This window comes from Perissodus microlepis, chromosome 18 (genome assembly GCF_051167445.1).
Source record: "Perissodus microlepis isolate ML-2025 ecotype Zambia chromosome 18, ASM5116744v1, whole genome shotgun sequence".
NCBI classification, from domain to species: domain Eukaryota; kingdom Metazoa; phylum Chordata; class Actinopteri; order Cichliformes; family Cichlidae; genus Perissodus; species Perissodus microlepis.
The window spans coordinates 17,353,720-17,380,556 of NC_140478.1; the positions used below are offsets into that span (position 1 = coordinate 17,353,720).

At 39.3% G+C, this 26,837-nt stretch overlaps 1 protein-coding gene across 1 annotated transcript; it reads right to left on the minus strand.

The window, feature by feature from the left end:
• Window positions 1–718: 718 nt before the first annotated feature.
• Window positions 719–25,155, minus strand: LOC146367657 (oxysterol-binding protein-related protein 1-like). The gene is made up of 27 exons (XM_084912103.1): window positions 25,023–25,155; window positions 24,822–24,907; window positions 24,646–24,720; window positions 24,308–24,419; window positions 24,104–24,189; window positions 23,534–23,678; window positions 23,271–23,338; window positions 21,322–21,366; window positions 20,931–21,004; window positions 20,551–20,614; window positions 20,293–20,394; window positions 20,079–20,198; window positions 19,737–19,815; window positions 18,087–18,193; window positions 11,892–12,060; window positions 9,802–9,991; window positions 7,444–7,519; window positions 6,557–6,691; window positions 6,229–6,326; window positions 5,924–6,106; window positions 5,716–5,823; window positions 5,375–5,464; window positions 5,051–5,177; window positions 3,057–3,173; window positions 2,844–2,967; window positions 2,666–2,756; window positions 719–1,910 (listed from the first exon to the last, which is right to left on the minus strand). Exons 1-27 carry the CDS (start codon window positions 25,138–25,140, stop codon window positions 1,808–1,810), a joined length of 2,892 nt encoding a protein of 963 aa, XP_084768229.1. The 5' UTR covers window positions 25,141–25,155; the 3' UTR covers window positions 719–1,807.
• Window positions 25,156–26,837: the final 1,682 nt, after the last annotated feature.

A 26,837-nucleotide genomic window follows, 5' to 3' on the forward strand; every position in this document is an offset into this window, starting at 1 on the left:
GGACATTTTTTTTCCTTACTCTGTTTTCTTGTTTTGTGTTAATTTTTTTTTATCCTTTATTACAGAACTTCCAAGCTTCATCTATGAACTACTGCTATTATATTGTTATTACATCCATCTTCTTCTGGTTATTAAATTCAAGGTCACAGGGGAGCTTGGGCCTATCCCAGCTGTCACAGGCGCACAGGCAGTGTACATCCTGGACAGGTCACCAGCCTGTAACAGGGCTAATACTTATTACCTGTTTTAATTCATTGTTCCTTGATGACAGGGTGTCTTGTACCCAAGGTAGCAAAGCAATGCTAAACCATGATTCCCCCTTTATACTAGGTTTCATGGTCCTGATTTTGGTGATGGTGTGTCTTCTGCCCCTCTAAACATATTTAGATGGGCATCTTTTTGCTAAAAAGATCAACGTTTGTTTCAGCTGTCAAATGGAAACATGCCAAACAAAATTTAGAGTAATGAAAGAGCAACTCAGAGTTCAGTATCTTGCTTAAGGACACTTTGGTACATAGACTGGAGCAGCCAGGAATCAAAGTACCAGCCTTCCAATTCTCAGATGACCTGCTGTGCTACAGCCACCACAGAAGATAACTTCTGGGTAATCAGATTGCTTGATTCAGTCATGGCAAATGTAACATTCATGACCATAACCATGTACACAAGAATTTTTTTTTTTTTTTACCGCAAAAACCCACAAAACAAAACCACAACGTCAAGTTTACATTAAGCTTTTATTTAGCAACATAGAAATTCTGTTTAAATAACCAAACAGTGATAACACATCTAAAGTGTATACATGTAGCAGCTATTGTTACATGAGTGATGAATATTCAGTGCTTAACTGTAAAGGAGGTAAGGCTTGCATAGTTGTAGTGATGCACATGCGTTTGAGAGATTTCAGTTATATCAATGCACATAGTACTAAGACGATCACCAGTTATTCTAATCTATATCAAGACTTTTACACAAACACACTCACACAGTAATCTATAATTGACGAACCAATGTCCCTGCTTTAGTATAGTTAAGAAAAAAAGTTACGTTTACAGAACCAGGTAGACTTACGCAATGCTGTTAATTGCTATACACATCTATACAGTACGTAGTATAGGGTTTATTTCAAACAAAGTCTTACTGTCATATTTCTGGCCATCTTTCTTATACACTGTTAGAAATAGCTACACACACAGTTTCACTTGACTGTAGAGGTCTACAAATTAGGCAAATTTGTAACACATTCAGTTAATCGCTAAATATCTGCAGCACTCATAACAGGAAGTGAAAACAGAGGCCGATATACCAAAATTACCTATTTTAATACTTCGCACTGCATAACAGTGTGTATGCACAAGTGTCAATCGTAGCCAAAGGTGATTTTAAGAATCGTCACTCCTCTCGATGCTGAAGCTAATGAGGAAAATGTTTTCATGACCAAATGTGAATTATGGAAAAACTACAGACAGTAGAGCTCAGCCTGCTATTTAAACACTCCGGCTATCCAACATGAAACATTTCTAAAAAATACATTCTAGATTTTTTTTTAGAACATGCCGGTATCTCAAGTGGTCAAGAAGAACCACAATAAATAATAAATAAGTGAAAGAAAGTATTGTGCTTTATTACTCACACAGACCTACTGAGGATTATACGTCTCTGGGTTCAAACCGAACACCAACACATTAGCTGTTGTTCTATACTCTATTACATAGTTGCTTATGACCCCCAGTATAGCAGATGAAGTCCAAAGGTGAGAAATCTGTACAGTATGAATGCATGTAGTTTTGCCTTGTTTTTTAACTTATTAGTAAATGTCAGGCAGCTGAGAGTAATTCCTGTCCCAGTAGCCTTTCAAGTAGAGCCAGTCCTGAGCTTTGTTGTGTGGGTTGGGTCCTTGTTGAAACCACCTGAACAGTGAGAAGATTTAGTATGAGCACAGCACTTAGAAATAACAAAAGGATTAAATAAATACATAAGAGAATGACACACATAACACACACACACTAAGCAAAGACAAAGTGATGGCAAGGCTCCATCCACGGTGTACAACTTTAACCTCCTAAGACCCGAACTCTTCCACAGCATGCATTTTTAATTTCTCTTTGATATTTGGCCATATTGGGGCCCGATGAATGTAAAAACAAAGAATTACCAGATTTTTTTTATACCTGATTTTTGTTTCTAAAAAAAAATGAGATCCACATATGAGGATATTCATTTAAAATTTCGATAGAACAGTAGCAGTATGTCCTCGTAATTAGATATCAGGCAATGTAGAGCAAAATTGAGTATTTTGGTCTAAATAACCCAAAATGTGATGTCCACACATGTGGACGCCAGGTCCTAGGAGGTTAAAAAGCTGAACAGTATTAAACACCAGACTCTTTATGTGACATAGTCTGAAAACACACACAGACAGACCAAGAGCAACACAAACATGCATTTGTGCATTTTGTCCTGAGGAGTGTGGTGTAGTGTAGTGCAGCACTTCACATGAGAGAAAAATAACACTCAGAAAAAGCGCAGCAAACCTTGGGCCAAGTGCAGCGTTCCTTTTCAATTATAATAAGTTAAATGCATAGTTAATAGCAGAAGACAACATGGAGGCAATCAGTCAATGCCCACCCACAATCGATTTAAATTTCATTTCTCATTGACTAACCTCACTTTCCATTCCTCTGTTGATTTGGTGCGATTCTTCCGGGCCGTCCTCTGTTTTTCCTCAAGTCTCTTCTTCTCAGCACTTGCCAGATCTAACAGCCGTGGATACAGAAAACTGAATACCACCACAGATTACATTCAGCGGGCTCAGCATAGGAAATCAAGATCACACACTGTACCTATGTCTCCCTTCTCCATGGCGCAAATATCTGGTCTGAGGCGACTGTCTGTGGGAGGTATGACGCCCTCCATGCGCTTGTCTAGCTCGTTTAGCTGCATGGCGAATGTCGAAAATGCGTAGAACTGCAACACGCGCATACACACAAGAAAGAAACTTAAAGCAAAATATTCAAAACTGATCTGACCGATGTCACGTTTATTTCCTTTTGTACCTTGGATGAGTTTTCCGGACGTGGCGTTATTTTCCAGATGAGTTCACTGCCTGGGATGACCTGCACAGTCTCAGTATCAGGTGGAGGCGTCTCTTCAGGCTCCTCATCGACACTGGTCTAAGGCCGCAGAGAGAGATATATACAGTACAGAGCAGAGACACACAAGTACTTCTGATGTTTTACACTTTCTTTTAGTTTTTCTTTGAGTTATTTGACCTTTTTAACTTGTTTTATTTACAGTCTATGTAATTTAGTTCTAATGTACAGCACTTTCTGTCAGCTGTAGTTGTCTTAAAGTGTTTTATAAATAAGGATGATATGGTATGGTATAATAACTTTTGTCTTGGCCAGCTATTTGATATACCCTCCACGGTACGCCGTTTTGCAAGTCAGTTGGAGGCATGGGTGTGCTGTGGTTATCACAGGTTCTAGTTTCAAACCTGCTAGCAGCCTGCGGCAGACTTTGACTTGTCCGGTGTGATCCCTGCATCTCACACTATGACAGTTACAATAGGTTCTAGCCCTCCTCAATCTCAAACTGGATAGACTGTTAAGAAATGGATGAATCCACGAGGAAACTTCCACGTTGTTAAACTGACTAAAATACAACACAGTCGACAGATTCTGCTCTGCCACACAAAACAAGTACTACGTAACAGGAAGAATTAGATGTAAAAACACATGTCGGTTGACCTGAAATCATTAACTGAAACAGAAACAGCTGGGTTGGGAGAAAAAACTGCACAGTGAAAGCATCATTAAAAAGGCAAAGATGCTGTAGAAGTGACAGCTTGATCATAAATATAAGATGTTTCTCTCCCAAGCAGACAATTGTAGAAACTGAGTGCAACAGCGAAAGCAAGGTGTCCCTGTGAAACTGGAAGAGATTCAGCAGCGCCATCAGCTGCTGGCAGAATAAAATGTTGGGACCCTGGAACAATCTGGTCCAGTTTGTTCAGATGTGCTCTTTAAGCAATACTTGCAGACAAAAAAGAGGTGCTCTAGACATGACCCCAACAGAAGGCAGGCCACTAAAGGGCTCCCTTAACGATGAATGTCTGCAGGCAACAGTGAAGCGTTGTCACAGACCATGTTATTTGCAGGGATTTAATGTTGGCTTATGCATAAAAATCACAGTGTCTGATTGCCTGAGATCATTCTGCACCACGACAAATTCCCTTAAGGTTCACCCAGTGTCATTAGGAACTGTCTTCAGTGACAAGATCAAGAAGTCCAGCAACCACTTGGTTCCCACAGAGCCGTGATCTAAATATATTACATGCAGCAACATGAAGTAGCTGAAATGGACCAAATAAATAGAACTGTAACAAGTTATGAACGCTTCCTGGGATCTGCAAATGGAGCCGTTTTAAGGCCAAATATCAACCAAATTTAGGTTCTGCTTTACTGCACTTGTAGGAATTCATAAAAATACACACATACACTGTACTGAGGTGGTGTGCACTGCAAAGCACAAACCACCAGAGGGCAGTCTCTACAGGTGGAAGATGCAGCCGTTCAGTCACCTGTGCAAAATGGAAACTACCAGTAGTTTAAAAAAAAGGTATCGGTGAGCTAACCAAAATGGACAATGCTGTGTACATAAAACACAAGTTAAACACCGTGAAATGAACTTTAAACAGTAACAATGCACAGCTACACTCACAGGGTGGCTAGCAGTTCCAGCACCATGTCATTAATGAAAAAGTGACACAGACTAAATACAACAATAATTACATTTTGCTTTATGAGATAAGTGTTTACATCCACCTTATAATATTAACACATTTGAACTAGGAGAGTTTGTTGGTTCTAAAGTGCAGCACAAACACTATGGGCTGTAGCCTCAGCAGTTTACCGGGTGAAATATTGAAAAGGTATGAAGGGGTGGGGGGATCATCAAAAACAAATAAACCTACAAGCCCAGTGCCCTAAACTCTGGAAACCAACGGAGACAGAACAAAGGCGCCTTTGAAAGCAGTCAAACGTGGTACCTGTTTGTTGCCCTTTTTTTCGTCTGGATTCTTTTTTTCAGTCTTTTTGTGGGCATCAAAAGTCGCAGGGTCTACGGTGTAAAGGCATTCAGTCCATTTGCCATATATTGCACAGAGCTTCTTTTTGCTGCAAACATAAGAAGATGAGATATTAATATATCACAGCTTTAGGTGCAGATAATACCAAGCGCTAACATTCCCATTGTGCAATATAAACTGCGCCACTTTAATATACATTATAAAGTAAATCACAAAGAAACGCTTTATGACAAATTGACTTACTGCTTACAGGCATAACTAAACAGCAATAACTCATGAAGATACCTTTTATCTAGGATGTATCCTTCAACTTTATGCAGCTCTTTTCCAAAGAGGCCACAGGGCTTGAAAGTCATGCTGCATCTCTCTCCGGTTCTGCAAGCAAATGATAGCCTCTTTACCAATTCTCTTTCACTTTTCTCCCTCTGCGAGCTGAAGCTTTCAAACATTAATTAACCTGCTCATGCGACTGTCCCAGTTCTGCTTCCATGATCAATAAGCTTAAGGTTTATAAAGTAGATCAACATTCCTCTGCAGAGCAAGGGAAAAATATATTCCTACATCCAAGTCTCTGTGCATGCAAATGCGTTTCACAGATACGGAGAACACTGCAATACATGTTTTACTTGTGATTGAGCACTTCCACGCTGCCATACTGCTCAATCCAAAGCTGACCGACGATAATGTTGTGGACGCAACAGGTGGGGTTTGTCCAGGTGTACGCTTCGTTATATCTACAGAGACAAAGAAGCACTCAGCAAAGGAGAAAAAAAACAATTCCTTACTAAAATAAATCAGAACAGATTTATAAAACAGCCTTCAGTGTGAGCTCACTTGGGTAACTCCAGCGTGATAACTCCCTTGGGCTCAGCTTCTATGCTCTTCCCCCAAAACTTGAGTTTGGGGTAGATGGAACCATGAAAGACAAAATCCTCCTTGAGGCCCTCAGCGTGAAAGGCACTAACCGGAGGGTGATGGCTTACTTGCTCAGACATCCACCTAAAGCCCAAATCATCTCTGATGGCAAGCAGGCGTATGTTTGATACAAGACAAAGCTCATTAACAAAAATACACGTGTACAGTAAACAAAAGCTGATTTGTGTATAGGTGCGCTAATACTGATGAGTCTGCTGCCTTACCTGATTAGCTCATAGGTCTCCCCCAGGAGGGGGTTGAAGGGCTTTCCAGTCCTCTCCCACTGTGACGCTACAGCTGACACAGCAAATGCTGCAACACACTACACCGAACATTGTTTTATGTTAATCAAATTACAGGCAACTAACTCAATTTTTGATAGTGCCGAGACGCCACAGCCTCTCTGCACTCATTTAATAATAGTTCAGCAGTTTAATGAGAGGATAGTGATTTGATCCCAGTCAGATAATTAAATGCATCGCTACTATTAAAAATGCATCTGTTTTGGAGTTTTTGTTTAACCGAAGAAAGGATATATGGCCAGAATGGTACCTTCATCCTCTCGATAGAGTCTGTTGTGGCATTCGCCTGGTGGATGAGGTAGGTGTGCTCCATGTATTCTGTTAGCCGCTGGAGGAAGCTCAGAGGCTCATTAAATACCACAGGCATGGCAATCTTTGATAACTCCTGTAAAGAAGAGTTAGAGAAGATAAAAAAAGACTATTAGGACAAACATGATATGGTTTTTGCTTTATTAGCAGACTTAAGCCTAAGGAGACCAAAGCACTTGTGTTTATGTTTTTTGTGTACTGAGATTTTGTTTCAGTACTTGGTAGAAAAGCATTCTTCAAGTTTATGGGAAAACCTTCAGAACACAAAAAGGCTTTTTGTTTTTTGCTCTCCCTGGGAGAGTTTAAACTCAAAATGATTCGTTAACGTAAGAGTGTAGCACTACTATTCATAACCTGAGCTTTCTATTTTTTTTGTTTTTGTTTGTCCCAATTTGCTCTGTTTTTTGTTATCCTATATCTGTTTCTGTTATACCCAATTTTATCATTTTAGTAAGCACGTAATGGTGTGCTTTTTCTGGCCAGGTCTCCCTTGAAAAAGGGGTAAGTGTCAAGGGCTTTCAGCTCTTTTGGGGGGGGGGGGGAATGAAGTAAACTCTCTGTGTTGCACAGAGAGGCTGATTATATTTTAGACTGAGGATGATCAAACCCCACCTCTACACTTCGTTTACACTATACTGTCTCACGTTTTGCCTTTTTTCATAAAAGCAACTACAAAAAAAGCCCTCGCTTTTCATAAATCCTAATTTTTTCATATCATATCCTGGTTCTAATTCAACAATCTACATTATAAAAGCTCATATCTACATTAAAACACAACAAGGAAAATAAAACAAAACATCTACCGGACTGAGAGTGATGTGTTCTCACCATGCCAATGCATTTTTTCAGGATGCTCCAGATGCTCACGTCGTTCCTGGAGAACATGGGAGCCGGTAGAGATGTTCTGTGCGAAAGCAATATGAATAACAAAAAGAGGGGTAAACACAGAGAGGATTTCCTGTATCACGTGATCCAGCTCTATTAACATATGGAAAATTACAACATCGCTTGTTGTCTCAGCTGTGCAATTCAAAGCAGGCAAACACTGTGGCTTCATGCTAGATGATCTGGCCTCGTCCACACTCCAAACAGCTTTTCTTTTAAAATGTGGCACTGAGCTAAATTCTAAAACCTTCACGTTTTGGGTAAAGTGCACATTAAAAACACATAAATTTGTCTCCTGTGGGTACGAGGCTGCACTATTTAAAAGCTTCAGAGCAGACAACTTAGCTCGACCCACCATTTGGGAAAAAGGGTTATCTGACACCTGTAAGCTTTCAGCTAGTCCGTTCAACCTCATGCAATACCCATGAATGCATGTACAGCTGTGTGTGTGTGTGTGTGCACGCTGACTATAATACGCTTTCCTTTACTTTTTCTTGTTGCATATGCAGTTGTCTGGAAACATTCTTCACATAAGAAAGCGAAGATGCAAATTAGATTAAAGTATGTGCTTGTTTTTGTTTTCTTGGTCACTGAGTTCATCTTGCAGTCTTGCCAGCATCTGCAGTATGGACTCTTTTACAGGTATGGTAGCTGGAGGCAGATGGTGTCCTTGTTTAAAGAAAAAAAAAAAATGAAAAGAGTGCTGGTCCAACACACAAATAAAAGCCATTACTTCAGCTAAATAAACAGTGAGCGGGGAGTGGGGGGTGGGGGTTTGCTCCATCTGTAGGATGAGCAGAGCAGTGATGCATGGCAGACCATACTCCTGGCCTATTTTTTGTTCCACTGGCCTCTGCTTCAAGATTTATTAAAGCATGGATGGATTTCTTCATATACTTTATCTACATAAGGCTCTTGAATATTATTTTTTTATAGAGGTGCTAAACAGTTAACATGTGGAGGAAAATGCTCAAATCTATCTTTGATTGTTTCCAAAATACAGTTAAAAATGCATTTAAGGGACACTGTGCTGGTCAGCTGAGGTTACTGAAACATGAGCCCACCTGGAAGTGAGGTGTGACGTGCTATACGAGCGAATCTTTAACTACTTTGAAGCAGAAACATCTTACAGCTGGCACTGTGCTCAGTTTTCAAATCATTATTTCATATACAAACAGATAACACAGCTACAACACCATGGTAGTAATGATATATTAAGGCGGTGTATTTGGAGTTCTGACAGATAATTGAAACACTGTGTTTTCATAGAATCATTCAGAGAAAGACTTCAATTTAAACACGCCTGTGGATGGTTTTCTTGAGAGGCTACGAAGGTTTTATATTATTGCAATTTCCTTATTGTATATTATGTCATAGCGCTTATATTTTATTCTATATTTGTTGTATTTTTGAGATGTTTTTAGTTTTTACAGCTATTTCCTTCCCAGGTCTCTCCCTTGTAAAGGTTTTTGATTTCAAAGCCATCTCCTGGTTAAATAAGCGTAATAATAATCTTGTAAAGAATTAATGGCAAAATGACTCAACATAGAGAAAAACACACCAGACTGTAGGCAATCATTGACGGGCATCCTTTGAATGACAGAATTAATTTCAAATAAACAGACACCTCATAAATCTTTCATGTACAACACATACGAGCCCACACATATGCACACAGAGCTAGCCAGGCAGCCCTTTTCTCCAACTCTACTCTGAGCCAGCACATGCTTAATTATTCATGGATCACTTGTTGGACTGAGGAAGACAGGCCAAGCCAGAATCAGCATCCACGGAAATGAGAGAGAGTGTCAAATCTTCACGACAACACAGCAAGATGCACTGAGTACTGAAACGACTGTTGGCTTGGAGAGTTGGAACTGTCAGGAAAAACGAAAACAGGCTATTCTCTGTGGACTGGATGCTCGAGCAAGCAAAAAGAAAAAAAAAAAAAAACAACCACCTGATGAGAAAAAACAGACTAGGGTGGAAAGCTGGTATCCCATTACACCAGCTCTGTCCACTGACCTATCCTCTTGCTGACTGAGGTCTGCAGCCTGTCATTAGATACCAAACAAATCATATCCACAAAATTTTCAAAATATTCATCATTTGGCAAAGTAAACATACACCGTACCGAATCCTGTTATCACCAACTTCAACAAAGCCTCGCATACAGCAAACAGTGAACAAGTTGAATGCCGAGCACTGAGTCTTGGAAGCCTTTGTATTTTCCGCTCTTTTGCAATGATTTAATCCAGTAAACAAGCACAACATCATCAACTGAAACAAGTCCCAGCTCACCTGTGCTTAACTCCATTGTGCTGGGATGGCTGGTTGCCATGTTTACCCTCCCCTGACATTCTGGAAGGCCCCCTGTATGCGCTGGGACAGCGGAGGGTGTCGAGAAAGGGGGTGTCTCTCCCCTCGTCCTCTTCGCAGGAGTAACTGGCCACAGACAGGAAGCCGCTCAGCGAGTGCTCCGACTCAGACTCTGTAGGGTTAGATGCCAGGTCATACCAAACCGCTTGCACGTACAGGTTCCAGTAGCTGGCTCGGGAAATTTAAAAAAAAAAGAAAAAAGCCTCCAGCCTCAACAGTTTACTATCTGCAAATAAGCACTTGTGCTCGAGTTCCTCTCCAAACTCCCCCCTCCCTGCTGCCATGCAAAACCCCACCTGAGGATTGTGTTCCAATGAGAGGCCACACAAAGGATTCGCTTCCTGTAACATTTGTTTGCACTGTGTTCACTGGGATGGTACTCCTCCCCCTAGAAAGCACTGTCACTGACATTACTGTCAAAAATCACAAAGCAAAGACGAATAAGAGAAGCTGAATACGCTTGAGTGAAATTGGTGCTTATTGTGCATTCACGTACTGCATTCTGACTTATGTGTCGAAAGAATTTCTCATCCACCCACCTACATGGATGGAGAAGCAAATATAACACTGCATAATAAGCATGCTCTATATGAACAGAGGTGCACATGCACTAAAATTGCAATTTTGTTCATCAGTCTTTGCTCTGTGGCAGTTCAGAATGCTAAAAGTAAAGCAAAAAGAATGAAAAAGTTGCTTTAAAAATTCAGCCCTTCATGGTGACACAGTTGCATCTTGTTAGTTTTGATTATCCTTTAAACATGTCTGCAATTTTATTTTCTGTAATGGAAAAATGTAATAGACCAGACATAGCTGTGAAAAGTATACACTTGTGTATATAAAAAGGTGCCTCAAATTACACTACCTATCAGGACAAAAACCAAGCCATGAAGACCTCTCTGCAGACCTCTGCAATAACCCTGTGGAACAGTACTGATCAGGGGCAGTGTGTAAAATTATTTCTAATGATCTGTGTTTCCACAGGAGAAAATTTGTAACCACCAGGTTTCTCTCTCTTTTATTTTTTAGAGGCATCTGTGCAGCTAAATTAAGTAAGAAGTGCAAGAAGGGCAGTATAGTCCACTGCACATTCTAGAGGATGACCATCTGTCCATGAGACAGCATTTAGAGGAAAAAGATTTTATAGTCTGATGAAAGAAAATCTGATCTCCACGCACTAAGTGATGGTGAACACTACACACTGAATGCCTCAAATAAACCAGAATGGTGGCAGCATTCATTTATGGAAGTGCTTCTTAGGAAGAACTGACTAATCGATAAATACAGGTGGATGCAGAGAGGTCCTTGAACAGACACTAGAATGATAATTCACAAATCATCATTGCAATGACCCAAAGCACAGAGCACAGGGTATGCTGGAGTAGCTTCAGGAGAATTCACAACCCAGACTAAAACCTCTTGGAAATTTTAGGGAAGGACCTCAGGATGGATGGTTGTAATTCTTAGGCATTTTTTCTACGCCTCTTAGAAAAAATTCTTAGGCATAGACACACACTCACCCGTGTGTGAATTAGTGAATGAGGCTTATAGTAAGAAGTCTTAGTAGAAAAGTACTATTTAAGTATGAATCCAATTACCAGAAGATGTCAGTTCTCAGGTGCTTCAATTATGAAATATCTGTCCAAATCCAGACGCCTGCAGTTATATGACTCACACCAAATCTAACAAAAAAGGAAAGTCTGCTAAATAGGACTGTACTGAAATGTACACTGTATATTGTACTCTGTATACTGAGTTTTTCAGCAGAATAATAGAAAAAAAACCCAAAATATTTAACTCTTTTAAAATGCAATTTACAACAAGAAATCTGCAAAAAGCGACGTGACCTGCCTCATTTCTAAATCCATTTGATTGTAAGCATGTTTTAGAGCAGTAGAACATAACAATTGTATTTTCAATCTCTCCCAACCAACAAGACATACTACACTGATGTAGTGTGTCCCTTTTGTAATAATCACACATTGATTGATTACTTCCACCAAGAGGCCGCTGACCTGACACGGCATCATAGAAGTCATCTTCATTGAGAGTACTAAGGTTGGAGGACTTCCGCCTTTTACTCAAGGATTGCTTGAGCTCGTGGTTCTCAGTTGCCAAAGTCTGCAAGGCTTCTGTTAGAGCTTTGTTCTTCTCCACTTCCTGCTCTACTTTCAGGTTCCACACCTGCAAACACAGGACAACCAGATAGAAGGTTAAGCGACCGAAGAGAGCGTGCCCAGAGCTACTATCTTAACATTTTATTGCAGAAAAACATTGCTCTTAAATATGTGATGATCATAGTGGAACAAGCAGATTAATATTTTGATGTCAATCAAACATGACTCTCTGTCTGGGGTTTTGATCGCAGGTCATTGTTTTAACCCTGCCCACAGATCTAGTTTCTTCCAGGCTGAACCAAACACCATAGTCTCAGAGAGCTCCGAAGCCCAGGATTGAGTGTCCCTTCAAAGGAACCTGAGCCAGGCCACTGCGTGACAGCCCAGATTAGTCTGTCCTATTGTCCACTGCTGCTGATGTTCAAGCTCTACCAACAGGAGTCGAAAACCCAGCAAATATCCACAGCCTCTAACAAAATGACAAAAATAACACTAAAGCTTTAACAGCAACATATTATTTAAAAACAGGTAACACCTTTTACTTCATTGTAAATTCAGTTTAGTAAATTATTGCAAAATAAAAAAACTGAGCACAGCCTTCCCAGTTTGATAAACGTCCAGTGTCACCTTGAAGAAGGCAGCTGAGAAACAGGAGCTTGCAAATCACACTGCAAATCTGAGACTGGACAGCAAGGTCGGTATCTTCGACTAAAGATGAAAAGTTCTGTGTCATCTCTTATCGTGCCCGATGTGTTACAAGGTGAGCACACAGACATGCACAAAGACACAGCTACTGATGCCTAGGTAGCAATTTATGACTGTAATCGTGTATGTGTGGTTAACCCATTTCCCTTTTATCGAGTGTATTAGTCCCTGCGAGGATGTTGTCTGATTAACAACATGAATAAAAAAAAATGTAACATTTAGAAGATTTAGATGAGTGATTTTGCGTCAGACATCAGATTCTCATGACGTCTAATATTTCCTTTAAAGGGATGATTGGAAGAAAACTAGTAACTTTTTGATTATTTTCAAAAAATCCTCTCAAAAACAGCTACTATACTGCATATATAAAATGATTATATGATTGAACACAAAGACTTAAATATAAACTGCTTCAGATGCCTTTGTGGTAGAGTCTGATCAAATCAGCCACATACACTTAACAGAAAAGAGGCAGGGAAAACCCAGACACATTTACTTACTTGCTGAATGGCATGCCTACTCCAAAGACCATGATCCAGCCATTTGTAATGAACATTGATTGTTTCCAATTGCCAAATGTTGGGTCAGCACAACCGGAACTGCAACTTCCAGCTGGGTTATTATGGAAATTGCAGGCTTTAAAAAGGCATCACTGAAATCCAGTCAAATCCCAATAAACTGTATGTAAATCCAAAAAAAGTGACATGTTAAATGTTAAATTTGGAGATCTATGTATTCATTCAATATCTGATGAGTATATTTCAAGACACCTTGTTTATTCAAATGTATCATCCTCTGTCAAGTTATAGTCCAGCTTATCTATAATGACCATCTATAGATCTGTACCGATGCACTTTCTCTAGAAACATAAGAACTACAACACGTTCAACATCCTTTTTTGTCTTGGTAACATGACAGACACTTTTAAGCTCCTTTTGCATGAGGTTGGTGATGGAAAATGGATAAAAATAAGACAACTGAGACGTCTGCAGAAGCTATAAGCTTTAGATCATTTATTATTTTGCTGTAGTCAGATGAAGATCTGATGAAGCTGTCACCAGTTAATGAAATGCCAGCACTGGCAAATCAGAAAATGACTATTTAACAAAAGGTGATAGCTTGGGTCAAATGTATTGTAATTTGTATTAGAAGCACAATTATATTCCTGTTCTGGTTCCCTCTGGTTTAACGCAAGGCAGACGCAGTATTATTAGAAAGAATCACACATATTTTTCAACAATTAGACATTAGAAGTAACGTCGAACATTTGGCTTCAGCCTGTCAAAGTGTGTGTAAAGGACCAAAAGGGTTTTTAAGAGTCTCGTGTACTTGACAATTTGACTGTGTGAAAGCCCTGAGACCACTTGGTAAATGCAAGAATGTATCTCAAAGTCTGTACATTTGTAAGCTTGGAGATTGGGACTGATCTAATCTAATCTAGTCCTGGCCAATTACTGGTCGGATCAGTAACGAATCCCGCAGGCTGCAGGTGTAGATCCATTAATTACTGTGTTGGCTAATAGAAAATTCACATATACTTTTCATTGATCAGATCCATAACTAGGTTTAGCAAAGAGAGCCTCTCTGAGTTCTCAGCACTCTCTATATTCTCCCTTCTTCTGCACTAGGGAACAAGTCTGGCAGCGAGTCTTTAAGTCTGGCACCTACATTTAAGGTTAACGTTTCCATTACAGCTGTGTTTCTGAATCTATATTTATCTAATTTAGGACTTTAAATGCAGAATCATTTAAAAATGCATAAAAATAGCAAATTCTTTAGCATTATATTTTTTCTTTAAAGTTTGTGCAATGGGAATGTCTGCTGAATTGTGATTTTATTTTCATCAAACATATTTGATAAATATATACTGTAGTTTAAAGGTGACTCATCTTCCTGTCTAGGAGCCTGTGTTAACACTCCCTGTCCCAGGCACTTGGCGTGAGAGCCCATCCAGGAATGGAACACTTGTGTAACCATCGCAGCCAGCTCTTTCATTCTCGCTGCATCCTCTCGCCTGAGCACAAACAGTGCTATTTTAAGCTCTGCTGAGGCTCTGTGCTGTAGCTGTTACTGGAGCCTGGGAGGGATGCTTCTCCTTGGCCAGCACCCCAAAGGGTAAAAATTTTATTCTGTGCTGAAATATACTCTCTTGTTTAAAGAAAAGCAAACCTCAGAGGCAATATTATTATAGCTCTATACATTGGACTGTAACATTAACTCTATATCCAACTGTATTTGGAAAGCCTGCTTCAAAGGAGCCATTCAACTAGAGTAAAGGAAGTACCTTTATAGTAAGAGATGTAGTAAACGCTATGAGGAACCTCAGTCCCAAAAATCAGAATAAACAAAAATACACTGTGTTCATGAAAGGCTTGGCCATGGTTAGTAATAATACTCAGGTAGTCTTTAAATGATGCTCACTTGGTACTAACCAGCCCAAAGTGTACCCCCCACACCATTACATCACCACCATCAACCTGAATCATGGATACAATGTAGACTGAATTCATGCTTTCATGTTGTTAACACCCAGTTCTGACCCTAGCACCCAAACATCATAGGAGAACTCGAGATTGGAAAAATGTTTGGTCTGATCAATCTACTATTGTCCAATTTAGGTGAGCCAAAATTGGATATCTCAGATAGTCTGACCACAGAACTGCTGCTCATTGGATATTTTCTCTTTTTTGGATTTTACTGTTATAGAGACGGTTGTGTGGGAACATCCCAGTAGATCAGCAGTTTCTGAAACCTTCAGACGAGCCTGTCTGACACATACAAAGTGACTTAAAGTCACCTTTAAAGGTGACTCTAAAGCCAGCAGACCATCTTGACCATGTTTACATACCTAAATGCACTGAATACATCCATATATATACCCACTCACCAGCCACTACTGAAACAGAGCCAGTAAAAAATCTCCTGTCTGGGATACGACGGGAGGTTTGTTATTTATGTGGCAATGGCTGAACTAAAGGTCAATTGCTACACTGTCTTCACACCAGCCCCCAAAGTTTTAAAGGTCAATTGGCTTTCTGACAGACTAAAGAAGAAGAAAAAAAAATGTATAACTTCAATCAAATAAATGTACTTTATGCCTTATTCCTGACGTCAGACCAACACAAAGTGACAGATCTGCTTTTCAGCACATCACCACTAAGTGGTTTCAAACTGTAATCCTCTGTTTGCTTTCTAGACAGGGGGGCAATCGTGCCGCCTGACAAACACCAAGCAAAGTGGGGCCTATAAATCTCTGTTGTACGCGAGTGTCGTCAAACCTCCTCATGAAGCTTTCTACCCATTTGTTAAAAGCACAATTCTCCTTACTTTATATGCCATATACTCACATCCCAGTCACAGTGTGCCCTACATGTACTGTAAAAATGTGGCACTTCCACTAGCATACTTTACTTCTGCAGCGCCTGCTGAAATGGGTCAGACCACATCTACACTTCTGAAGGACAATACTCTAATTGGTGCAAGACCCTTTGAGCCAAGTGACATGATTCAGTATCAAACATGTGTGCAGTTACAACAGAATGTGAATACTGCCATGGACTGTGGACAGTAGAAAACAAGTATGACCAACAGAAGCATCTGGGGCGGGAGAATAGAAATGTGGGATTAGAGCTAATACAGCTTAACACGGGCAATCTCAGCACTGTAGAAAATATAATCCATTTTGTACACGTAGTAGCATTAGCTTAACGTGGCACCAGTAGATTTACCATGCTTGTTAAGACATTTTCTTCTTATTACATTCGTTTGTCAGAAATTAATCCAGTTTGTTTTATTGGAACGTTTTAATGTTTGATTGATGAGATTCCAGTGAACGTCCTCGGCTTTCTTATTTAAAAAGCCTGATTAAGTCCTAGTGACATGACAGTTGTACCAGATTTGGATGAATACATTACTCTTAGTCAGTGCAATACTGCTATATTTAGGATTTATAGGAAATATTAAACACCCTTGTGTTTTATTGGTTCTCATGCATGCTAAATTAAAGGTTTTCAGGCAGTCTAAGTGTATATCATACAGTAAGCACAGAGTAGTAGTTTTAGAGTGATAATTTAAAATCAGCTGCTAAAGGAAGAAAGGAAATAATTTGGGTGCAACATAAAGAATGATTAAATAGTTAAACCCACAAACCTTTGCTTTGAATGCTTCCATTTATCTATTACCGGATCAAATGCAGCCTCAGTGCAATTTAATCAATGCCTATCTATGCTCCTACTTGACAGAATTAATTACTTTATAAGATGATCTCATTATAAAGATGTAATGAGCAGTGTAGATTTCGGTGCCACTTCAAAGACGCTCAGTTTCACACTCCAAATACAGATCATTAAATCCACAGAAATGACCTCCGCATACTGATGAACAGCCCTCGCTGGCGCCACTGCTTCAGACCAACCCTCAAATCAACAATACACTAAGAAACATCAAATTAAATCGCGCCAAACTTCAAAACGCTTTTTGCCGCTTTGAACAACCGGCAAACACAGCCGGTTGTTCAGCTCACAATAAAAGGCAAAGCTGTAAATTTTATACAACAACAACAACTGTTTGTTTTGTTTTACCTGTGTAGATGCGAGGGAAAAGTGCTGTCGCTGTGTCTTCTTTTCCCGTTCTCAGATGCTCTGGCATATGGAAATGTGCGTGCGAGAGTGTATTCACACTATGCGAGCGTGAATACATGTATCTGCGGCTGAGCCAGTGAATATGAAAGCGCTTGGGTTCCCTCACTAAACGCACAGCCTTTCCCCTAGAGCGGGAGTGTGTGGATTCGAGTCCAAGAGTGTCTGCGTGTGTACGTCTGCACTGATCTGCAGGCTGAATGCAGACCTAAGCATAAAAGCGGATCTTTCCTACGTCCTTCCTACAGACGTGCCAGTGATTACCACGCTGTTCTGGTGCTTCCCCAAGGGCACAGCACAGCCACCAAGACAAGTGGACAGGGACTGGTACACGCACGCGCCTGCATACGCACACACTCACACACACATTTTAAACCTGATTGGTGTGAAGGAGCTAACGTAAGGGGGAGGGATTTAAGGATTTTGTAATCAGTCAGTATAATTTATTCAGCCAATAGGAGAAGAGTATGCAGGTGAAAGTATATGAATGAGAGGACGATTCATACATGCTCAGTGAGCTGCAGCTAATCTACAACAGTACCCTCTATTTACATCAAGTGGAGGGGTTACAGAAGATTGCATTCAGATGACAGAATCAAAATACATCAGAATCACAGATTACACTGCAGTAGATTAAACTCTTACACTATTTTAAATAATCTATAATAGATTTTCAGGCAGTAGAATCCATCCAAAGATGATGGACTGTCTCAACTTGCCCTCCCCAAGAAGAGTAATATGCTCCTCTTACCTCTTCTTGCTTTGACAGCAGTTCAAGGCACAGATGGAGAGCAGAGCATGTTTCACTGGAAAGTTCACTCGTCTCTTTTGCTTTCAGCAGAAGTGTACCAGTCAACTCTTTATAAAAAAATAAAATGAATGTATCTGTATTAGCTTATACCGTACACAATATTATATAGTAAAAAAGGAATTAAACATAATTTTTCATTAATGGCATGGGTTTTTTTTCACAATTAACTGAGTACATGTGTATTTATTGCAGAAGATGTGTACCCTGTTGAACTACTACTAAAAGGCCTAAAGAATGCCAAGAAAATATCCCCCACACAATTAGCCCAGCAGCACCAGCCTGAACAAGTTATTTAATTTTAATTTAATCTTTATTGAACCAGGAAAAAAATATCCATTGAGATGAGAAAATCTCTTTTACAAGGATGTCCTGGCCAAGACGAGAAGCAGCACAGTTTGCAAAGTGCAAAACAAGTTCCAAATCAAATTCCACCCATTTAAATTTTACAGGTACAGTTGGCGACTAAAACCTCTGTCAGTTTTTATTTAAAAGTAGTTAAAGGGATAAGAGATTCCTGAGCTGCAGATCATTCCAAGATCACGGGCCGGAAAAAAAGATAGACTAAACTTTCCTCACTCCGTGCTCGCTAGGGACACTTTAAACTGCAGCCAGCTACTGGCTCTGAGATTGTAGGTCTTGTGGAGGGCAATGAACTTGGCGCAGGTATATGATGGCAATTTTCTTAGAATGGCTTTGCATGTAAAAATATCCCAATGATTCAACCTTCGATTATTGAGTGAAGTAAATCCAGCAAGGGTTTACAAAGTGCAACGATGAGTCATGAAGTGTGAGCCTGTACGTTACGGCAGCATGGTAAATGGGGTCTAATTTAGCTAAGGTTAAGGTAAGGTTACAGAAAGCAGGATGTAGCCATGCTTTCATGCCTCATCCTACCATATGAATGTTACAGCAGAAATCAAGAGTCCAGGCAAAAATCTTCTTACCTTCTATTGTCCATTTTTGTTGAGCCTGTGCGAACTGTACTGTGCTCTGTGTTCAGAGATGCGCTTCTCCATAAGTTAGTTGGAATGTGTTTTTATTTTAGTTCATTTGTGTGCCTATCAGCTCAAAGCAGTCTGGCCATTCACTTCAGTACTGTATCAACATTTCTGCCCACAGACGTGCTGTTCACTGGATATTTTCTCTCTCCCTGGAGACGGTTGTGTGGGAAAATCCCAATAGATTCCAACATACTCAAACCAGCCTGTCACACACAAAGTGACTTAAAGTCGCCTCTCTTCCCCATTTTGATGAATAAGAAAGGCTATCTTGACCATGTCTACATGCCCAAATGTACTAAGTACCTGCCATGTGATTGGCTGATTAGATAGTTTCACTAATGAGCAGTTAAACAGGTGTAGCTAATGAAGTGGCTGCAATTTTCTAGAACAAAATTAAATTCAACATATTGCATTGAGGTCTGGTATCCCAGCCGCACATGCTTTTTCCACAGCAAATGATATAAATGGTTAATCATCTTGATAATTTTCTGTCATTTACCAGACTGAATAATCATTTTTGAACAAGTCTAAAAATACTCTCCTAAAATATTTCGAGACAGTAATAACTGGATATGTCTGAAGCACTTACCATAATTCTCCTCGTTCTTCGCCATGGACAGAAATGTTGACACTTCACTCTCCAATTTTTGCTGGAAGGCCCTGGCTGCCTGCAACAATTTTAGACAAGAGAGAAACTTAACACTAGAACTCTGTACAACTCAAAACTGAGGGTTTTGAAATCCTATACGGCTCAAACCCAAAGGTCAATGACATTTAAGTTCATCCGGCGCGTGATCCATCACAATTCACAGGTTAATGTAATTTTTGAAAATGCTACGTCGATATGAAATGAATCAACTTTTTGGGTTCGATATAATAGTGCTATAAACCATCTGATCATCATCACCTTACTTTTTGATCCCGGTCTTACCTGAAGCGCTTGTTCAAGGTTCCTCACTCTTACATCACCCGTAGCATCATCTATAATCACCTCTTCAGTGTCGTGGCGAGTGCAGTAGGATGCATGCTCTTCAAAAGCATTCAGCCATCTCTAACAGAATAAATGGCGGCAACATTTCCATATTAGTCCTTTCATACAGATAATACTGTTTCTTCCATAAAGAAGGTGACCAATTTTATCTCACTTTTCTTGTTGCCACGGCATTTGTCTGCGAGGGGACTTTAAAATAATGCACAGAGTCATCGAAGCACCTCAGCATGAAGAAGCAGTGATCCCATGGTTTGACCTGGAATAACAAGAAATCACTAATGACTACACTGCTGCAATAGATGTAACTCAACATCATGCTTCAAATTGAAAATAAATGAAACATGTATTTACTGAGCATCTTTGGGGTAATATAGATTGATAGAAAACACGCCTCTAAACCTCCAGTACTTACCATGCAGTAGGCTTGTGAAAGAGACTTACAGCCCTGTTTCCTAACACCAGCCAGTGCATCAGCTCTAAAAAAACAAAAACAACAACAAAAATGATGAAAGAGCATGCAGAAAAATCACACACAAAAACACTCACAGTGAAAGATAAAGCAGCATTAACAGTTACCACTGTTAAGTAAGTATTAACGGTATAATTGGCAAACCACAGGCGACTTCATCTCCATTAACAGTTATTTTTATATCCCCTCTCTCTTTTTAAAAAAACAAAACATTTCATTAGTGGATTATAAGCAACATTTCACACAAAGTGAAATATATAATACTATAAATATACATACTATAGCGTTTAGCTTTATAAAATCGGCTGATAAAAGTATCTCACTGTCTAGGGTACCAGGAGACAGTTCCATTCTCAACTACAACCCAGTGGGAACGCCATCCGAGGAAGCGTGAGCTCTGTCAGAGAAACAATAGTTTAACAAATACCCCACGCAGCAAAACTACACATCATCATTACATATGTAGTTTAAATGACTTTAGGAAGAACAAATATTATTAATTTTAAAGTTTTATTATTATTATTATCCCAGAGTGGTATGACTTTTCTTGTGTAGCATGTTAAGAAAAACAAAAGAATAAATAGTTCCTATAAGTCTTTTTTTTTTTTAAAGAAGTTCAAATATTCTGTGTCATATAATGTGAAAAAAGTCAATTTCATCAAATTGTAAAGGTCAAAGTCTGACCTAATAATAGTACAACATAAATCCAGATACCTTCCAAAGAGGTCCTTCAATCTTCTGCACCACACCGCTCATGTCCTTTATAAGAAAAACGAAATATCAGTCTTGTGTACAGCGTTGAATAGTTTGTGTGTGAATCATTCATTTTTAATATACTAACAGCATTAGTGCGCAGTCTTTTTAAAAGAATTGCACCATGACTACATAGTGCTCCACATTAACGCTGCATTATCAGACATACAGATATGGACGTATTTATTCTCAATAAAAACTGACTTTTTCCGCCACAGTCACCATGACTGTGTGAACACATGAAGACATACGAAAAGAGAAAGTGCCGATATGATGTAGTTCAGAGAACTGCAGTATCTGTGATTAATGTGATGGACTTTAGATTTTTTAAAAAGTGCCTTTTGGTTTTATGAACACGTTTCCAGTGATGGGCTTTTTAACCCTGTGAGAAACAAGAATGAGCACAGTAAATTTCATCAAGTTGGATTTGCAGTTTTCCCAGATAAAATTTGGTGAAAAAAAAAAAAAATGACGAGACACAAGTACTGCGCAAAAGCCTCGAGTCAAATTTCATGGCTAATAAAAGGGGAAATTTATTGAATGCATTGAAACATGCAAATGTAAAAGAAATCCAGGATATAAGGAAAAAACTGTTTATACAAATAAAATAAATATTTGATATGACAAACTTTATTCTGAACTCTCTCGGGAAAGCTTTCCTGTTATTTCTTTAAGTAGTCTTCAGGATTAGTTCTCCAGGCTTCTTGAAGGACATTCAAAGCTCTTCTTTGGACTTTTTGTTCCATTCTCTGCCAAGATGATCCCACACTACTTAAATAGTGTTGAGGTCTGGACTCTGGGAAGGTCAGTCCATGACAGATTAAAAAAACAAAATCAAAAACAAACCAAAATGGAGCATCATCTACGTATGTTGCCAATCAGATATTTCCACTTCATGCATGGTGGACCAAAATCTGACGATATTTTGCTCTGTACCTAATTCTATCGATATTTGCAAGACCTCTAACACCACTGGCTGAATTGCAGCCCCAAAACATGACAGAGGCTCCCGGTTGTTTTACCTCCTCCGTACACACTGATGACAATTTGAACTTGAATTTGGATCCATCAGCCCATAAGACCCGTTACCTTTAAGTTTCAGTTCACTTCCTGTGTAACTAGTCGTACTTCAACCTTTTCTCCTGGTTTCTCTTTATTAAGACACACGTCTTGACAGCCATCCTTCCAACTTCTTCTTTCCACTTCTGATGAGACTTCAGTGAAAAGTGAAGGGCCGGTCTAGGTCCCAATTTTTTTTAAGAACATAACCTTTAGAAACTGTTCATATACGCTTAGACAACTTTTTTAGCCTGACATTTTCTCTTTTGTCTTGCACTTGCCCAGTCGCCTCATTTTTTCCCCCTGATATGTCACGTTTTCAGCTTATACCTCTTTGGGAATTACTTTGTTGGCACAAAAAAAAAAAAAATACTATTTTATGCCTGTCAAACTGTTATCTATGACATGTTTTGCAGATCCAACTAATGATCAACTGAATGATCAACTGATGCCCCTTGTGACAGGCTGCTAGTAACAAAGTGCCTAAAGATATAACTTAAATTATTGTTTATCTGTAAACACAACACCAATTCATCCCTTGGATTAGATGTCTTTATAAAAAACAGCAAATATCTAAAAAACAAAAACCTTCAGAAAGCCTGGAGAACTATTGCTGAAAACCACTTTATAAGAAAAATTACAAGAAAGTCTGGCTCCTTGGAAACAAAATATAAAGAAATGAGGGGCAGCTCAAGTACTCTAATTAATCAAGTAACCAAAAAGGTATCATCCTTTGTGGATCATGACTAAGACACCATACTTGTAGTACAGCTGTGCCGAATGTTCTTAGCAGAACCCATCCTGATCATTCAAAGAGGATGAGACATTACAGACCAGCCATTTGAGCTCACCTTATTTTTATAGGCTGCTAGAATCTGTTTCAGTTCATCAGTGCAAACCAGGTCCAATGCAGTCTGAGCTGCAAAATCATCAGCCATACAAACAAATTATTATGCACCTTTTGACACTTCCTTGGAACAAAACCGGTGGACTATGTATTTACCATCCTTAGAAAATAACGTGTGATTCTTAAACAACCATTTTAAACACCACTGAACAAATTAAACAGCCGGAATAATAGGAGCTGATGATGAGAACAAGATAAGTGATATACCATTGTTGTTCTTGATACTAGGGTTGGCTCCACACTTGAGCAGCTTTATAACGCACTGCTTCTGCCCCCTGTAGGCTGCACAGTGTAAAGGCGTATTACCCACTGAATCCCTACAGTGGATATCTGGAGCATCTTTCCCATTGAGCTGAGGGATATAAATCAGAGAAATGACAGAAACAACAGGCAGGAAAATGAGGTTAACCTTTTACATACATCTATCTGAAACATGCATAAAACTATTTAAATGATCAATCTTAAAAACAGCAAGACCGAATGAGATTTAAAAAACAAAACATGAACTGGCTTTTACTGCAAGTTGCCACATGCCATCTTATTTGTGGACTCAGATTTGTCACTTTGCGATTGAACATCAGACCCCCCGAACTCTGTACAAATATCAAATCGTATAAAGAGTATTTGTAATAACGGTGGTGCATTTCAACAATCTCTGGGAGACAACTGAAGTGTGTGCAAGGCCCCAAGGCACTTGTTAAATGTGTGAAATTTGGAGAGATGCTCTTAAAGCATACTATTTTCTGCCAAAAGTTATTTGAAAGGTCAGACACTAACCAATTTAGACAGAGTGGATATATCCCCCTCTCTGGCTGCTTCCAGAAGCTTCTCCTCATGCCGCCTTGCCTCTCTCCTCTCTGCAGCTGCACAAACCAAATCAGTACTTGAGAACAAAGGCAGCTGATCTTCAGTAATGAGAAGCCATCAGACGTTTAAAAAAAAAAAATTTAAAAAAAGAAAAACGCTCCCATGATTTCATACCCTCAAGCATGGTAATGATTTCATCGTCTTCTGTGACGTCTTTAGGGATTTGAGCGGTTCCATTGATTATGTTGGCACAGGCATCATAGCGCAGAAGCAACAGAACAATCTCCTTAAGGGTCCAAAGGGTGGGGGTGGGGGGATTAAAAAAAAAAACCTGACCATCACATTTCACTCAAAAGCTTCAGTGGGAGATGAGAAAATATATTATGTGTTTCTGTGACAGCTGATCCAGCTGACATTAGGTTAGAAGAAGAAGGTACACCACAGTTTACCGTACAGGCATCGCTTTTACAGACCTGTAAGGAAGCACTACTTTTTCCCCTTTCTATCCTTACCTTTCGTCCAGCATATGCTGCTTTATGCAGAGGTGTGTCACCCAGGTTATTCTGCAAATTCGCATCAGCCCCTGCCTGCAAATGCATTCTTTATTAGGTGAATATAAAAATGTCTCTGGCTGCAGGTCCTGAACACAAAAAGCATGGTAATGATGTGACTCATACACTGCTCTCACCTTCAGTAACTCCTCAACAACATCTCTGTGTCCAAAGCTGCAGGCCAAATGAAGAGGTGTCCATCCCGAGCAGGTTTTCGAACGAGCTACAGCGAGAGAAAGAAAAAGAAGAAAAAAAATAAAATAAAATTAGCAATTTTCTAGTTACATGTGACATTAGGGCAGCTGGATGATGGCATCCTCCCCCACACACCAGCTTACATCTGCAGTTGATGTTGAGAAAGCTGTTTTGGTGAATCCTGGACTGAAGGAGCCTCTGAACTTGAGCACAATTGCCTTCTTTAGCATTAAGGAGAAGTTGTTCTTCCAGTGTGTCCATCACTGGACTTCCCAAGTGTGAAAAATGATGTTAAACACAAGGCGGTTAGCTCAAATTGGTCAATTAACCACGTTAAGCAAGGTGCAGTTAATACAGCTTCTCATCTGCAAGTGAAGAATTTAAGGTTTTAGTCAGAGGTCGACATAATATCTGTTTTTATTTACGTTTGTCCAGCTCAACTGTGTTTTTATTGAGCTAAAGCAGCGTTACCTTTCAAACTAAGAGCGGAATTAACTCTAAATAGTTATCTTACTAACGTTGGCGAGGATAAAATGTTAAACTCAGACTTACGTGTAGCTATGGATTTGAAACTCTTTCACAATCTTTGGTCTGCTTCACAGGGACAACACGTTGAAATCTGATCGGTTCAATCAGGTGACAGGCAGCCGCCACGTGACCGGACAGCCCCACCACCACAGGGATGTAGCCAGGGTATTTTTGAGTAGCTACTAGTGATGGGATTTCCGGCTCTTTTTAGAGAACCGGCTCTTTCGGTTCGGTTCGGCTCACTAAAAAGAGCCGGCTCTTTCGGCTCCGAACCGGCTCTTCAGGTTGTTTTGCTGCTTTAATTAATTTATTATTAACAATAATATAAAATGATGCACAAAAGGAATTACTAATGTAAAAAAAAAAGTGGTTTTATTTATATATGTTTATATATAAATATAAATGCGGTGGCCCCTAGAGACAAAACACGTACAAACTCCAAAACACATTTCTAGCATGAACTGAACTTCCAAAACAGAGCTACCTAGATCACTTAAATTATACAATTGAAAGCATGAAAGCATATGTGTATTGTTTGTGTATTTATACACAAGCATTCATATATAGTCAAATAAAAAAAAAATAAAAAAAGTTCATTTACCTGTTATTACCACACACCAAATCCGGTCGTTGGTACTTGCTGGCTTGTGTAGCCACTAGGTAACAAAAGTTCAACACTGCCCCTAGCATCCTGGAGCACTTCTGTTGTCTTTTGTACGTGTTTTGAGTTTTTATGTGCTTCTGAGTTTGTACGTGCTTCGGAGTTTGTATGTGTTTTTATGTGTTTTGGAGTTTTTACGTTTTTTTTATGTGTTTTGGAGTTTTTACGTGTTTTGGAGTTTGTACGTGCTTCAGGGTTCGTACATGATTTGAAGTTTGTACATGATTTGAAGTTTGTACGTGCTTTGTCTCTAGGGGCCACCGTAAATATACTTTTATTTATTCACTCCACATAAAATGTAATAAATAAATCATATAATACAAAAATCAACTATTCACATTTCAACTTTTAACTATTTAAATTTTCAGCTTTTTCCTTTTACAAATTTAAAGTGAAACAACACAAAACACTGCAAACCACAACACAATTAAATATAAATGTAGCCCTCATTTACTCAATACCATTATATAAATGGGCTTTGGGTTCTTTTCTAGTGTACTCTCGTACGATATTTTTAAATTAACTTCTCTTTTGTTTCTGGGATCAATGAAGCTTATTCCTTAGCAGTAGCACTACACGCAAAAATGAACACTAGTGTCTACAGTGCAGTAAATCATGTCATACACCATGTAAAGTAGAGCATTGCAACCCTCCTTAAATTTACCAAACAATGTAAACAAGAAAATAATAAAATGGCAGATTTCAGTATTCAGGTAAACCAAAAACACACACACAGCAATTTACACACTGTACACAGAATCTCCACATA

Coding starts and splice junctions, on each gene's coding strand:
- LOC146367657 (XM_084912103.1), bottom strand. CDS start 25,140: ATGGACACACTGGAAGAACAACTTCTCCTTAATGCTAAAGAAGGCAAT. Junction 23,679..24,103: donor TATCCACTCTGTCTAAATTG/GTTAGTGTCTGA, acceptor TATATCCCTCAG/CTCAATGGGAAAGATGCTCC. Junction 20,199..20,292: donor ATGCCGTGGCAACAAGAAAA/GTGAGATAAAAT, acceptor TTATTCTGTTAG/AGATGGCTGAATGCTTTTGA.